Source organism: Rhamphochromis sp. 'chilingali' (assembly GCF_963969265.1).
Source record: "Rhamphochromis sp. 'chilingali' genome assembly, chromosome: 16".
Taxonomy (NCBI): Eukaryota; Metazoa; Chordata; class Actinopteri; order Cichliformes; family Cichlidae; genus Rhamphochromis; species Rhamphochromis sp. 'chilingali'.
The window spans coordinates 25,067,901-25,084,506 of record NC_137943.1 but is presented as its reverse complement, the minus strand read 5'-3'; the positions used below and the strand labels follow the sequence as shown (position 1 = coordinate 25,084,506).

The window sequence follows — 16,606 nt, the reverse complement described above, 5'->3', positions numbered from 1 at the left end:
ATAGAGTTCATTGTTACTTTGTTGCATAATTGACTGATGGGAAGATTTTAATATTTTAGTGCTAGTTACCTGTTTGTGTCATTTGTATTTATTGAGATGCTCATGTTGTAATTGTTTAATAATCCCCTCACTGCAGACAAAACACGCCTATATCAGTACTGAACCAGCAATTATAAAATGTGTTTTTATAGTGTTTTGAGCTCAATAGGTTGGAATTACAGGGGACCGCTTTCCTCTTGTGGCCAAAACCATTTATTAAAAAATAAAATTCTCTGATTTCAATATGACAATGCCAGTGGCAAAAGCGTCACATCCCCAAGCTCCCCCGAGTCCACATCCTCTACTCTATCAGCCTGCTAGCTGCACCGGTCGGGCCTGATGATCCAGATTTTGCTGGTTTTTAATTAAGTGGAAGGTCAAATCTCATCGCTCTTGACTTCAGGGAGCTGATGCTGTCTGCATGGCAGAAGAGCTACACCCAGTCATTAATTTTATGAAGCGGGGACTTTAATTGATTAAAAAGTTAAGGACTATAGGGAATGCGTGGTAAGAGGCACTAGTATTTCATTGCTGTGATTGTCGTCCAATATTCATCGCAATTTATAATGGTTGCTAATGAGGAAAGATGATTTGTGTGCGTGCATTTAGACACAGATAGATAGATAGATAGATAGATAGATAGATAGATAGATAGATAGATAGATAGATAGATAGATAGATAGATAGATAGATAGATAGATAGATAGATAGATAGATAGATAGATAGATAGATAGATAGATAGATAGATAGATAGATAGATAGATAGATAGATAGATAGATAGATAGATAGATAGATAGATAGAGACTTTTTCTATTCAATTCGGTTTTATCTATACACAGCCAAATCACAACAGTCAGTCACCTCGAGGCACTTTATATATTGTAAGGTAAAGCCCCTGCAATAATACAAAGATGATCCCCTTTGAGCAAGCACTTTGGAGGCAGTGGAAAGGCAAAACTCCCCTTTAACAGGAAGAATCCTCCAGCAGAAGCAGTCACAAGGATGTGACGACATCAATGTCACGATGTCACACAAGTCACGATGGTTTGGGGGAGAGGGGAGGGAGACAGGACAAAGACATGTGAGAACCAGAGATGAATAAAAACTACTAAAGTTGTGTATAAACGCAGCATGAGTGAAAAAGTATGAGAGAAGGAGAAACACTCACGCATCATGGAAAGCCCCAGTAGCCCAAGTAATGTAGCATAACTAGGGTTGGATTCAGGGTCAGTTTATCCAATTGTCATTGTACATACTGTAAGTAAAAAAGGAAAGTCTAAATCCTAGTTTTAAAATAGTTCTGATATTATTGTGCTGATGGTTATTTAATGTCCTGTTTTTATCTAAATTCTACTATTATTTTATGTAAAGTACACTTTTGAGCTTCTTTTGTTGGTATTGATTGAAGTAGGCCATGGCAGAAATAGTTTGAGAACCGCTCCTTTAAAGCTTATTCACTGACTCTCTAATTCTGTTTAACAGCAATACCAGACGGGGTCTAGTTTCCTTTGTTTCCCGCAGTTATCTATCATTAAAGTGAGATGTCACAGTAAGGCCAGAAAGTCAATTAGAACAGATGTATTTCAGATTGCTGCTGCTATTTCTTTGTCTCATGTTCAGCGGTGATTATAGGAAACAGATACCCAGATCCTGACTCTCAAATGAGAGAAATCTTCCCTCGGAAGCACATTGTAAAAACAAACATAGGCATGATGTGAAACCATGAGCTGACCAAACCTCTGGGGAGGTCTCCCGTGTCAGATTCACTCAATGGCCTGCATCCCAGCTGTTTCTGTATCAGTGCCCTCCTCCTTACAAGATCTGAGGTCACTAGCTGTAACCTTTTACCCTCATGGGACTGAAATCAAATAAAGGGAATTATATTTGGAACACTTACTATATGAAACTGTATTATCTCATTTGGCGACAAAAACAGCTTGTTCTGCCTCGGGTAGAGCTCTTTCCTTGGAGTTAACACAAATGGAAAAAAGGTTATATTCTAAGTGTACGTAGTTTACTGTCTGCTCATTCAGGTTGTTTAGAAACACTCAGAGGAGACTCAAATTGCAAACAGCTTGTTCTTTTTCAGCAAGCATAGGCGCATGCTTCTTCCATGTGGTCAGAAGGGAGGTGGATTTGGAGCGCCTGAAAGCCATCCGCCCTTTTCTCTTCTCCTGTCAGGAGAATCTGTCAGCTCTGCCACAGTTCGGTCTAATAAACCAGCTTTGCCAACTGGTAGGGTTTCCTGCCTGGAAGCTCCCTTGCCAAATAACTTTGAAGAGAAAGAAAAAAGGAGTATTCTCTGGCTGCCCAGCTTCTCTTTATTGTATCATCTCTCTATCAGATCCCTGCTTTGTGCTCAATTAGCGAATCTTACAGAGTGCCTTTCATTTAGAGCAAGAGTGGCAAAAGTGACCTTATTCGCATTGCTGTTCTCAGGGGCAGTAACAAATGAGGCCTTGTTTTTTTTAAAGGAGAGCATAATGAAGCTTTGTGGAGGAACGATCCAAGTCAGATAACCCACCAGGATTTTAATTTACCACTGTCAAAAACTTTGAAAGCTGCAAAAAAACATACCGAGGGCAGGGTATGCATATTCCCTCCAGAAAGTATTGATTCAATGGATGCAGAATGATGCCTATTCATGTCTCTGTCTTTTGTTGTTATTCTTGTGTCTCAGGTGCAAGTGTAACCTGCATGCCAACAGCTGTGTGTTTGACAAGGGGAAGCTGGGCTGTGAGTGTGAACACAACACCACAGGGCCAGACTGCAGCCGCTGTAAGAAGCACTACCATGGAAGAGCCTGGAGTGTGGGGTCCTACCTCCCTATACCCAAAGGAACTGCAAATATATGTAAGTACGGAAGCGCTTGTAATGCTATGTGGACAAGCACTGGCCATGCAGCTAATTTGCAAGTGGCTGGCAGCACATTGTTTCCACTCTTGCTGCTTGTTACCAATAAAGGGAGCCACAATGAAACATCTTTTTTCATTCTCTTTGAGAGCTTATTCTGCCTCTTTATGATTTCAGCTCTTTGCCACTGCACTGCATTTTTGCCAGATGCTGTTTGTAGCCTAGTTTTTTGACTATGTTTTCTAATGCATTGTAGATTTAACAAACTGCATACTGAGGACTTGCATGTCACATCATATTTGACAATGATCAGTAGTATAACTTGTATTTTTGACATTTGAGGTGAAACTCGTTAAAAGACCCATGTTTACATTGTGACAAGCTGACTGGTGAATAGCTGGGTATTCCAAGAGTGCACAGCCTTTCAACATAGTTTACTCAAATCATTTGTCAAGAGAAATTACAACATATTAGTTATAAACACAAAAACATTAAAATATGAAAAAAAATTCATAAATAAAAAGGGTGAGCTTTCATTTATTCAATATTCATTTCATGTAAAGTCAAATAACATAAGCTTTTTGTGTTTTCACAAAAAAACAATCAAACTCAATTGTCTCAATTTATTAGAATAAATGATGTACAGCTTTCCAAATGTATGTCTATTTAAACATTCGGTAGATTACCAAGAATTACTTGGTAAAGTGTGGTGTGGTTTGGAGCAGATCAGCTTTTGGCACTTTAAAAGCGGTCTTTGGCTCATCTGTATTTCTGGGTCATTTGTTTCTTATCTGTCTTGACAATACCTGGTTCAAGTCTGGCAAGTTGGCTGGTTAGTCAAGCACAGTAATCTGAAGGTCAGCAAACCATTTGGTAGTAGCTTTGGTGGTGTGGGTAGATGTTTGGTACTGCTGGGAAAGGAAATCAGCATCAAGCTCTTGATAATACTAGATGCACTAGTATTTGTTCTCGCTAATGATTTTTTTCAGATCCTATAATTTTCTTATTTTGATATTGTATTAAATTGCTACTTATAAATAATTTTAAAGTATTTCCAAGTAGTTAGCAAAGCCAGTATAGAAAAAATATAGAAAAATACAGCGGAAAAAAAACACTGTTCACATTCATGTTTTGTCAGACAATAACCAGATGGGCGACTCAGTCCAAACATGTGACATATGGATGTATGTGTATGTAAAGGATTCATCGGTGTCACATTTAAACATACTGAGTAAGTCTCCATTTTTCAGTGTGAAGGGTTAATGTTGGGAAGGGGAAAGCTCCTGAGCAGGTCACAGACAGCTTTCTCCTGTCTGACAAACGTAAGGCATACTATAGCGAGCTTTAACAGAGAACTTTAATCTCTCTGTGTCTAATATTGCTGCAGCCAGCAAGTCAAGGCACTGACACCAAAGGACACCTTGTCCATATCTCTGCATCTGACGGAATAGAAGTATTTTGTGCCCTGGGATGCGAACGCAATGGGATCACTGACTCAAATTCAATGTAACCTGTTAGTCTTAGGGTCTTTGCATCACTGGTAACCTATTTTCTGTATTTCATTCATTTAGTATTCACAATTAAATAAGTGTCAATAGTCCTCCTACAGTAGTAACACTTTAACATTGAATTTATTATTGCTACCTCAACTCCATGACAAGTGTGAATTTGGTATCTCTGAGGCAGAAGGTGCTCTTTTGCATTATCCCCATTATAATCTTGGACTGGAGTTGAGTCACATTTATCAAATCCCATGCCTGAGGCAGGGGGCTCATTGCTTCAATAAATCTAATACAGCCACGCAGGGATATGGTGGTAGACGGCCAGGCAAGGCCAGATGGTGGAAGATCTAGCCCTCTGGTCCCCCATTCGCTCTGATTCAGCCTCCAGTCAGAAACACTCTCATAGCAGCCGTCTGCTGGGATTGACAGCAAGTTCTTCAGATGTTCAGTTTGATTGTCTCACTTGAATTCTCAGACATCGTGTTATGATTAGATTTGTACAGAGATATGGTATTGCTATCGATCCGCTGTGTTGGTAAATTTGTGCAGTAACACTAGTTTTCTTGCTCTTCTAAGGGAAATTTCTCATTGATGGATTGGATGATTATTCGTTCATTAGAATTTTTTTTATCAGTCTCCTGTTTGCATGTATGCACGCTAAGCTGTGTGCACGCACACGCATGACATACACGCTCACGCACCACACTCGATTGTGTGTGGGAGTCTGTTTGTGGGAACATTTGTGAACTCTAAGGAGATATTGCTGGATTTACCCCTACACCTCCTCTGTGTTATGAATCTCCTGGCAATGTGGTGCTCACTGTCAGATTGACAGGGTGTTATTAAAAAATCCAACACTTGGCCGCATCTGCACTGAACTGATGAAACCAAGGTCTACCCATATCAAAAGCAATATTAGCAGTTGTTTGGAAGTGGCATAAAATGCAATAATGTTGCACATGGTAGTGACGTAACAATATTGGTCCCCCAGGTGTTGAACGAACACACTTTAGTCTTGAATGATTCTTATTTCTAAGCTTGGGTCCAATAATATGCCTTTACCTATTATGTGAAGCTCATTTTTCCCATGAGGATATTAAACATACAGCCCTTATATTACCACAAATATGTGGAACATGCGAAATGTAATTACGATTTAATAGCTTTCATCTGTCATCAAGTCTTCCTCTTTAATCTCGGAAGTCATTTATCTCACCGCTAGGAACAGGGCAGGGTCTATTACATATTCAAAACCACTGTACATGCAGATATATGGACATACGTGACCCTTCATCTAATAAATTTTAGCCCAAAATGGTGCACTGAGTTGCTAGGGGCCATAGCTGTCAGCAGCAGAAAGACTGAGAGTGATTCAAATCCATGATTTTCTGAAGTAAATAGCTCTGTGTGTGTGTGTGTGTGTGTGTGTGTGTGTGTGTGTGTGTGTGTGTGTGTGTGTGTGTGTGTGTGTGTGTGTGTGTGTGTGTGTGTGTGTAGGTGGTGGTGGTGGGGGAAAAGGGGTGTTGTCTGTAAGTTGCCTTCAGAGCAGAAGAGGAATCACTTCAAGAATTATGTTGACAGTTCACTTTGCAAAGAGCGTCAACTCATCTTGTGTTCCAAAGCAGGTTCAGAGGTTAAGGCAGGTTGGGTCTGAGAGTTTGATCAGACTGTAGAATGTGCTTTGGCTTCAAAGGGCAATATTGTTTGCCCTCCATTTCTCACATAAAGCTATGAGTGAGAAATTGCAGCCTAAATGTGCTTTTTGCAAATTGGAGCTCAGAATCTCTGATTTTCCGTTTTTTTCAACAGTTGTTGTAACAGGTAATTTAGTGATGAATAGGCTGCAAACAATATTAAAACCCCCAGTGAAACATAATCACGTGACGCAAAGTGATAAAGCTTGTGAAAGGCATCCAAAATTGCACTAATCCTGGAGTCACATTTGCTTGGTGATAAATATCACACAAAGATGGTGAATCCACAGCCAGATCGAAACACACATGGATTGTCAGGTTGTCATTGTTTGCAAATGTGTGTTTTGTTTTAAGACAGTTGAAGGTAATTTTTTGTTGTTCTTCTTCCCCAGTGTGTTTAATGAGCTTTTATCTCTCTTTTCTACATATTAGGAAGTTCCACGAACCTGACAATGAAAGACGATTACAGCAACTAGCATTTGTAGATGACGTTTGATGTGTTGATTCATTCATTCAAAGATGATATTGAAAAACGGTGAACATAAGCCAAAAGCAGATGAGAGAGAAAAACTCTGTTTATTGAAAACATGAATGAAACTGCTGATGACAAGACTTTTTCAATAGAGTTTTGATTCGGTTGACATTTTGTTGCCAGCAGGCCTGTTATTATCATCAGAAGAAGGCGGAGTGGTCAGGTTCTCTTTAGAGCAATACAGTAGCTGCTGCTAATCAGCGAATGCACTGGAGATCAATGTGATAAGTGCTGGTGTTTTGTTTTTTGTTTTTTCAAAGTAAACAGCACCATCAACAATATTTTCTCTCACAAGTAAAAAGAAATGAGTCAATGCGTTAATGATACATTATTTCCTTGCTCTTTCCGCAGGTATTCCCAGTAATCACAGACCAGTGCGTAAGTTGATCAGGCTTTTTTATTGGCATGCTGACTAATATTTTCCTCCCTCAGTCATGGCTAACTCTTGTTTGACTGATGATGTTGTGTGAGAAATTGTGCTGTACGTTGCCATTACCATTGATCAGCATGTTTTCCACAGTGGGGAAAAAAATCCATCCTACCAGGGCACTCATGTAGAATTGAATCCTAATACCCACGTCTATTGAGGGGGTGAAACGATGCATGGCGTGAGGTTGAGTTTCTCCAGTGTAGTTCTAATAATGATCACTGACATAAAAGTAAGAGTGTTTGAAAACTTTAGAGTTTATCCTACTAATAACAATTTAACCTTTTAACATTCCTCTAATTTATTTCAAACCTTTTCCACATTCCAGCAGTTTTTCATATTTCATGCTGCCGGTTTTCATAGTTTGAAATGATTGTTTTGCCATATTAAATAAAAAACAATGTGCATTAATTCCCATATGGCACTAAATCAGTTACACTTCTTTAAATTAAGCTATCAAATTTCTGGGTTTTAATTATACCATAAGCCAGTCTGAATAATCTTTGAGGTTTAAAACAAATTCAGATCTTAAGATTTGCCATATTCATTACTTTAAGCTATGCATAAATTGGATTGGTGGTTAGAAATATTATGTATATTTGGTAGCTATTATGTGAAAACTTGCAAAATAATGGTAACAATTGATACATCTTGGTACTGGCGAGTTTATAAAATATGGTGGAAGTCCCGAGTGTCTGGCCAGTGTATCAGAATGATTTTTCCTTTCCAAACTAGAATATTTGTTCTAAGCGCACAGACAGATATTTGCCCTAAAGAAAGGAAAACCTTTTTTTTTTTTAAATGAAGGTGTGGTTCCAGCCATGCTTCCCTCTGCATGTTGATGCCTGAAGGTGTCTCCACATACTGGATAACAAAAGCAGCTACCATGCATACACATTGCTATCTTTGTACTGTGGAAAATTCATTTAAGCTGCATGCACACTATTCTACATTAAGCCATTTACTACTCCAAATGTATGGCAGGAATCTTCTGGAAAATTGGACATATCTTTGGCCTGATAAAGGTCATTATTGTAAAAACCAGCAACTATGCATGCTGTCCCTGTGCTTTAACTAAATAACAGCATGACTTATTTGACAGCCAGTGTAATACATAACCTTTCCCATTTTTACACAGATCGGGCAAATGCTTCATCTCTTGGTGTTGCAAATCGTAATCAAGGTAGGCTTATTGGCTTTGTAACTTCAGCATGACATTACCCATAGATAAAAAATTATCGACTGGTTATTGATTGACCGTTTGGAAAAAAACAAAAGTGTAATGTAGAATATGCAAATTCTTGTGTGCAGTAGGTTGTCTTCCCAAAGCCCCAATGCTTTCATCCTGCATGCAAACAAACACACGCTGGTCCTTACAAGGCAGACCTTTTGTTGTGAGAACACTGCAGGGAATGGACCACATGCCTCATGATCACCGAGTCCACAGCCTTCTAACCCCTTTGATCATGCCCTTTTTTTAATTACCCAGTATGTTCTCTAGGGGTGCACCCTTTCTGCCACGTTCTGAAAGGAAAAAAATGAAGAAGAAGAAAAAACAGGGAGAAAAAAGAGGAGAAGGAGAAGGAAGGAGAGAATAGGCTCCAGGGGGGGTTTATGTAGATTGATCTCCAGCTATCTCCAGATAATCCTCAAACCCAGATTTTCTGTGTAGTGTGTGTTAAGTCACATCTGCACCACTGCTCTCACAACCAGGAGAGAAAAAAATTAAAAGAAGACTTTGAGGATTTCCACAATTAAGATGGGGAGGGGGGGTTCCCTCTTTTTTTTCTTTTTCTGGATTTGTAAAACTGTGTATGAGATTAAACAATAATCTAATCTTTCTGCCGTCAAAAAATAATTAAATGAAACTGGCCATTAAACAACAACTCCATCAAGAATTTTCTAAATCAAACGTGACATCTTTAAATGGATTATGTTACTCCACCAGTAGTTTGAAGCAGACAATGTTTTGAGTAATTATTTAGAAAATTATCTGTTAATTTTCTGTTGATTTGTGATATATAAAACTAAAACCTTAACCTGAACACCCGCTGATTTAATTGCTCTTAAGTGTAAATAGCATTTACAACAAACCAGTCTGGACTATAATAATGGGTATATAGTTGACCTAATACGCACTTCTGTTGTTTGCGAAGACCCAATAAAAAGCAAAACACACAAAAAAATCAACTAACAAACTACATTAGCAGAGGTTTCTCCCGTGTTTCCCGTGTGCTAAGCTAAACTGGTAGCATGTTAGCTGCATTGAAGTATAGCATATCAACATAAAAGTGATAGCCTTGTCCTCATCATACTGTCGGCCCAGAAGTAACTAAGCACATATACTAAAAACCACCTTCAAGTGCTACTGTACAACTGACAGTTTATATTGAACTTCAGAGCGCTGAGTTACTGACTAATGATGAAGCCTTCATGCTAATACGATAACTGGGGATATGGCTGAATGAAAGTTTCAGCTTTCACTGACATCATGGCAAAAGATATTGACTGAGTGTAATTGAAACAACAGTATTCTGTCTCCAGGCAGATAATAAGATCCTGTATCTGACAACTGTCTCCAGGTAAAGTCAATTACCTGTACGAATCCATAGTTATAGAGACATTTTAAAAAATATTAAATGCATAACTGTGAATGAATATATTTTAAACTTTAATTAAATACAGGGGCATTTTGTTTCTGCAGGGTAGTCTTTTTAAAAAATTGGATCTTAAACTTTATGACTCACTTTCAGTCATCATGAGCAAACCTCATTCATGTAATAAACCCGATTGGCTGGTACAGACAGATGTATGTAACAAGATTGGATGTTCAATAGAATACACCTCCACTACATGACATATCTAGATCTTTCATTAAAAGAGTGACACTAGCTACAGTGTGATCCAGCTTATCGATTTGTGCCTTTTAACTTATCGTGCTGTGATTTTCGGTATCTCAGACACTTCAGCTGCGGAGTATGTGAGGACATCAAGAGTTCACAGAGATGAGAGGATAAAAGAACTGTCTGAGTGTGCTTTTGGACAAACAGACTACAATCTCCTTTTAAAAAACAGAAAAGAAGGATGAATAAGTCCAAAGTGTCACAACCACAATAGACTCAATGTATCCACAATAGTCTAATCCAGTTGTAGCACAATGCAATTGCTTTAAATTGTGTCACAATTGCAATTCCACAAACAACAATGGGAAACATAATTCAGGTGTTTGTCCTTCCTGTCACTTCTGTGCTGTTGCTTTGGTAAATGTTCTCCATGTTGCTTCGTGCAGCACCAAAACCCCAGAGTGGCTCTGTCATAACAGTTATATTGCTAAAATGTCACACATGTGACAGAGGTGTGAGGTGCACATATGTCTCCCGCAGAGTACGCCGGTCCTTGGGTACGACTGGAATTGCTGTGTCTTCACTTGCACAAGCCCAAGAGTGAATGATGTCACACAGGGTAAATTTGTAGACCCACTGCATTAAAAAAGGGGGGGGGGGGGGGGGATTTTTAATGTCTTCTGGAGGGTGCTTTACAAAGGCTGAAAAATAGCCCTTTAATGTTTTCATTAATTCCTCCGAGCCAGACTGAAGACTACAAATTTTAAGCTAAGAGCTGGTGTGGCATACAGTGAGGAATCTCTACAGGGACGCTCCCTACAGTGTCCCACGGTGTCCTTTCAGATTCCATTATTCTTACATGGGAAAGGCTCATCTATGTAAATTGAAGATAGAAGGAGGACCAGCTCTGCCAAATTTCCCACATTATTACTGTGCTGCCAGCATCCGCTCCATTGCCTATTGACTAAGAGATGCATATGTGCCACTGGATGGGTTTGAAGCAGGAGGACAGTTTAACTTTCACTGCCAGTGCACTTATTTAATGTGTCACTTAAAAAAGTAAACTACATAACAATCTAGCTCAGGAAATTTAAACTACCCATAATAATGAATTTCTCATTCACATCTTCCGATTCAAAAGACACTTTTCTCTCATGGAAGATGGTGTGATACCTAGTGTTAGTAAACCACATCTAATAGCAGGTCTTGAATAAATATTCATGTCAGGAATTATTTTAGATTATATGATCTTGCTGCTTCAGATTGCAGGCCTGGAGAGACTGGGTGCATTTGTTGTCTTTATAGAATATTTCTTGATATAACTTGACAACTATTATCACCACAGGGGAGAACTGAGTAATAGATTTACTCTAATATTTGTCCAATAGTTTAAAAAATATTGGGTATATACAAAGACTTCATGATAAAAGTATTAGTCACTTCAGCGATAGCAGAAGAGCTGAGAAAATAAATACGATTTATTCTTTAAAAAAAAAGTAAGTAATTTAACAAACGTTCCACACCCCAATTTTAAACCTAGGGAGCACTCTGGGTTGAGGGCTGGGGTGGATGTAAGCCAATCTGTTCTTCTTCTGTTGTCCACTCTGTACACGGTTATGTGAAATGTATTGCATCCAGGTAGTTTACTTTGTGGATGTTGTATTCTACCATGCTTGGTTTGCTGTCCTTTGTTACTATAATACAACCAACTGAGAAAGTTTTCATTTCACTTTAGATAACAAAAAAATAATAATTAATTTATAGCGTAAAGCATCTTTTGTCACGACAGCACAACAAAGACAGAACAGTCTTAAGCCTCTGCATAAGCAAACTAATTGGTTTTACAGATGCTTTTAGAGAGGTAATGGTCCTGAGGGTCTGCTGGAGGATACACAGATTATCCTTCGGCCACAGGCAACAATGTTAATGTGTTGACTAAACTACTGAGACTTGAAGTGTTTTCCAAAACACACTGAGCAGGTGTTTGCATTAGCTGTTAGAATTTTTATTTTTTTAACTGACTAGAAATCACTGATTGGGGAATTGCGAGAGGGCCATTAATGTTTGCGCCCACTCTGGACCCATAATTCATGAGTCCATTCCCACCACACCTGGTTAAAATATCTCCCCAGTCATATTTGTCCCTTCTTTGAGAGCAACAACTACAACATTGTTCCCACGTGGTGGTCCAGTCAGTCAGTTTCACACAACAGAAAGACACGATTAATGCATTGACATTTGATTGGCAACCTATTTAGTTATGAAATGGTTGTAATCTGAAAGTCCCACAACATTCAAGCCGTGTACAGAGACTGGATTTGCCATAGGCCCATTTTATTATTAATTAGTTTAGTTTGTTTATTGCATTTACATATATCTACATGTAAATTATATTCCTGTCTCATGTGTTACTTAGATTATGTGTCATGCTTTGTCTTGCCCTGTCCTTGTCTCTATTTCAGTCAGTTTGATTGCTTTTCCCAACCCTGTTAGTTTTACTTGTTATGTTTTTTAGTCAGCTGTTAGTGCATGTGTGAGTTATTTTGTGTTTCCTGCCCATTTTCACTTGCTTATTTCTTTCTCTTACTGTTTTATTTGGTGGGGTGGGTTGTTTCTTTGCTTTTTATTTTATTGGCTTGTTGATATTACACGTCTTAACCCTCCAGCATCTTTTTGTTATTCATCTCTAGTAAATTTCATTAAATTTCACCTTTGTTTGCCTTACCCGCCCTTCTGCATTTGGGTCTTTTTTAGAACTCTCCTTTCCAGACTCATTCTTTTAAACAGCTACACAAAGAAAAAAACTTTTGCATACAGTAACAAACTTACTATTAAAATAAAGGGTTTGACTACCATATTTGCTTGTTTAGTGCCACTGTTATTGACGCTTTAAATAAAAGCACAGAAAGGCCATTAAACATAACAAGGCTAACACAAAACAAGTCTGGAGACTGTTCAAAGAAGATGTAGACATGTCAGGAAAAGCAGATCTACCAGAAGCATCATTTCCAACACTTCATCGCAAAGTTATTGAAAATCCTATATTAAAGATAAAACCCTGTGTCCACAGCTGGAATTTCCATTTAAAGTGCATAACAGCAGTGGTGTCTATGTGCAGTGGGTGGGAATATTATTAAGTTAAATGCAATACCAATGCCTTCTTAATCGGTTTTGGCATGAGCAATGATTATTTGTTGAGTTTATTCTGATGCATGAGCCACATTACTGAAAACCAAAAATGTGATTACTATTTATGCAAGGAGAGATATCCAATTACACTGAAATCTCTTGGCAAATATTACCTCTTCCAGGATTTCACCTCTGCAAGCAGAGAGGATTCCTGGGATAATTGAGTTGTGAGTTTTTGTCTGGAAATGTGGATATTAACTTATGTAGTCCTAATCAGTCTACATCAAAACAAAGAAATGTTTGTTAGCCGGTAAAACTCCAGCCACTGATATTACATCCTTCTTCTGACAATGTTGTATTGCTTGCTGTAAGGTTAACTACAGAGAAGAAAATAACAGCTACTGGTGAAATACCTGGAAATGCTCATTTGCATATGAAAGGTTGTGGTGATGTGATGGAGCCAGGTATCCATCCCGTGTCTTCTCCTCTTTCTGTTCTCTTCACCTCAGCACAGAGGGGCTGTTTCACAATACTCTGGCATCCTTTGATTCTCAAATAATTAAATTCACCTCATCAGAGCCATGGTTTGCTTGCTCTTTTGTTTTGCCAGAATTATTTGCTATAAAGTCCCTTTGGCGCTACTAAAAATATCCATGAATCCATACAATGTCTGTGTTCCTTTGTTAAGTATTTTCAGAGGCTGTTGGCAGCATTATATTCTTTTAATATGTACCCTTGCTGTCGGTGTCCTCTTCCTTTTTTTGCACACTTTCTGAAGTCCTTGGCTTTACCCTCTCTAATGTGTCAGCTGTGCTCTAAGGACACAGAGCAGTACAGACAGGACAGGAAGAGGCAGCTTGTGCCCCGTGAACCTGCCTGTTGATGTTCTCTGCCGCCCTATCACTGAGTGATCTATTAATCACGCTTTCCTGTCTCCCCTGCCCTTTCTGCTTTGTCTGTGCAGCTCGGGTGTGTGACAACGCGATGCTGCGCTGTCAGAACGGCGGCACGTGCCACCACCATCAACGCTGCCATTGCTCCCCCGGCTTCACGGGCATCCTGTGCGAGAGAACTCGCTGCCAGGGTCCAGGAGACTGCGATGACCAATTGTCTGGACAGGCCTCGCTCCATCATCGCCCCACAGGCCGCCACCACACTCTTACCCTTGTAGTGTTCCCGCTATTATTCGTTTCCCTTTGCTGAGGGACCTGAACCAAATCCTCAACCAAAACATGAAATGCTGAGAATGAACACTCAACCTTAAGGACATGAAGAACAAAGAATGTGTGGACAATGTGCTCAGCAGACAATATAAGCAACTCTTTTTTGTATATCCAAGGCCACAGTGGTGGATGGCAGTGTTATTAGCGCAAATGGCTGTGCACTGATGTGTTATACTGAATGATAGAAGGATTTATGAAAGGTCTGGTGAAATCACTGCTGTCTTATAACTTCCCAGAGGAAACGGTTGGAGCCTTTGCTTTGTGATCTTGTCATTGGCTTATACTTCAATAAAGGCAGACTGGATACTCCACTCAGATAAAGATACCCACATCCTGAGAGCAAACTGTATAAAACTAGACACATGATTTCTAAGTATCATCTGAAGTTTAAGAAAAAAAGTATATATATATATATATATATATATATATATATATATATATATATATATATATATATATATATATATATATATATATATATATATATATATATATATATATATATATATATATATATATATATATATATATATATATATATATATATATATAATAGTGTGGACGGGACTAAAATCATGTTGCCTCACTGCCTCCTTCCTTACTTGCTACCATCTTCTCTCCTTGCTACCATCTTTCTCCTTCATGTGCTTTGGTGACCCTGGTGATTTTACTTTGCGGAAGGGCGTCTGTTGTTTTGCCAAAAGCTGCACATGCGTTTTCAATTCCCTAAAAGTACCAATCTAGTATGTTTTTTTTTTTTTTTAAGAGGCTTTGTAGTCATGCTTGAACTCACCTGTATGGGGGGAAAAAGGTGTAACATACTGTAACTGTATTTAATTTTGTATAAAACAGATATTTTCATGACTACGCAAAAAAAAAGATGTATTACTTGTTTTCTATTGCTGGCGACCTGTCATATAGTAGATGTGGACTATGAGTGCGTAAGGAGTTTTGGTTGTATTATTTCTTTGCTTGTGTGGCACATGGTTCTCTTCATGGTTTGAGAACTGCTGTCAAAACTATGTTTACATTCCCACTTACACAATACACTTCCACCAAAGCGAAAAAGCGAAACATGTCTTTGTGTTGTTGTTGAACAATGGTAACATTATTAGAAACAACATATGTAGAGTTACGGGTTTATTGTTTCTAGATAGGTGCAAACCAATGACAATAGATGAATGTCATTATAAAGGATTTTAAACTCAACAGCAGTTGCTGATAATAATATCAGTTAACGCGTAACTCCCTGGTTCTTTGTCCATGGCTGGTTATTTTACTGTGTTGTGACACGCTCTTGTTGTGCTCATGAAACATGGGAGAATGAAAAGAAACTCAAGACAAAATCCCATCAATTTTATGTAAATTTAACAAGAAGATTCAAAGAAAAGGAGATTGCTCCGCTGTCACAGAGGTTGTTCAGCTCAAGTCTGTAATCAGATCTAATCCTTGAATCAAATGGGAAGAGGGGACGTTTTTCTGAGCTAGTGCGACTGAAAGCCTGCATCCTGCTGTGGCAGCCACCACAAAGCTACACGTTGAGGAAATGAGCTTTAATTCATGCAGGGTCAATGAATAGAAATTAAGATGTATCCCACTGGGTGACATATTGAGCACTGAGACCAATTTCATTTGAGAGATTAATTGTACTCCCAAAGGTTGTCATGAAACATCTAATTGTGCTAGAGTCTATTATAAGTGCCTCTCATTAAATTACTATCTATGATAAGAGTTGCAAATGCCTTTTTTGACAGACTCTTGCTTATAAAGCGTCCTTTGAGAACCAACACAGGGTATTTGAAAAAGGCTAATTCACTATATGTAATCACTAGAAAGGTATGGGTGTATTTTATTTAGCAAGGTTTAAAGTTTTGGAAGAGAAAAAACAAAATCTTTTGCTTAGAATTTCTGATGCAGAAAACACTAACAGACTTATCAGTTATTCAGAAAATGAGTCAGCAGCAGCAGGTTTGGTCTACACCCGACTGTATTAAAAAGGCTAAATCCATGTTATCTAGTTGAGGTGTGATGAGCTATTCTGTTTACTTACAAAAAGAATACAGTGGAAGACCAGATGTCCCAGTTTTCAAATAGGACTTGAATGCAGCTTACATTCGTGGATCTGTGTGAAAATCTGTCTCAAAACCCTATGTGGGCCTGCGACTCAGTGCCAAGCCCGTGCCAAGCTACATCAGCAGCAGCACAGAAGGGTATCAGCTGACCCATAAGGTGTCATCCCGATGGATCAGCAAAGAAAGAACAATCTCCAGGATCCTAGAGACTGTGATGACCAACTGTCTGCATAGGCCTCAGTCCATCATCACCCCGCAGGCCACCACCACCACACTCTTACGACTCCTTG

The 16,606-nt window shown here is 38.8% G+C and overlaps 1 protein-coding gene across 2 annotated transcripts in view; it reads left to right on the top strand.

The window, feature by feature from the left end:
* Positions 1 to 14,637, top strand: part of LOC308383404 (netrin-G1-like) — a 66,315-nt gene extending 51,678 nt beyond the window's left edge. The window contains exons 4-7 of one of the 2 annotated variants that reach the window (XM_080861330.1): positions 2,722 to 2,894; positions 6,974 to 7,000; positions 8,188 to 8,232; positions 13,986 to 14,637. In XM_080861330.1, the coding sequence (XP_080717456.1) occupies positions 2,722 to 2,894; positions 6,974 to 7,000; positions 8,188 to 8,232; positions 13,986 to 14,224 (484 nt within the window). In that variant the 3' untranslated portion in view covers positions 14,225 to 14,637. The remainder of the gene's footprint in view (positions 1 to 2,721; positions 2,895 to 6,973; positions 7,001 to 8,187; positions 8,233 to 13,985) is intronic. The other variant, XM_080861331.1, reaches the window with a different exon arrangement.
* Positions 14,638 to 16,606: the final 1,969 nt, after the last annotated feature.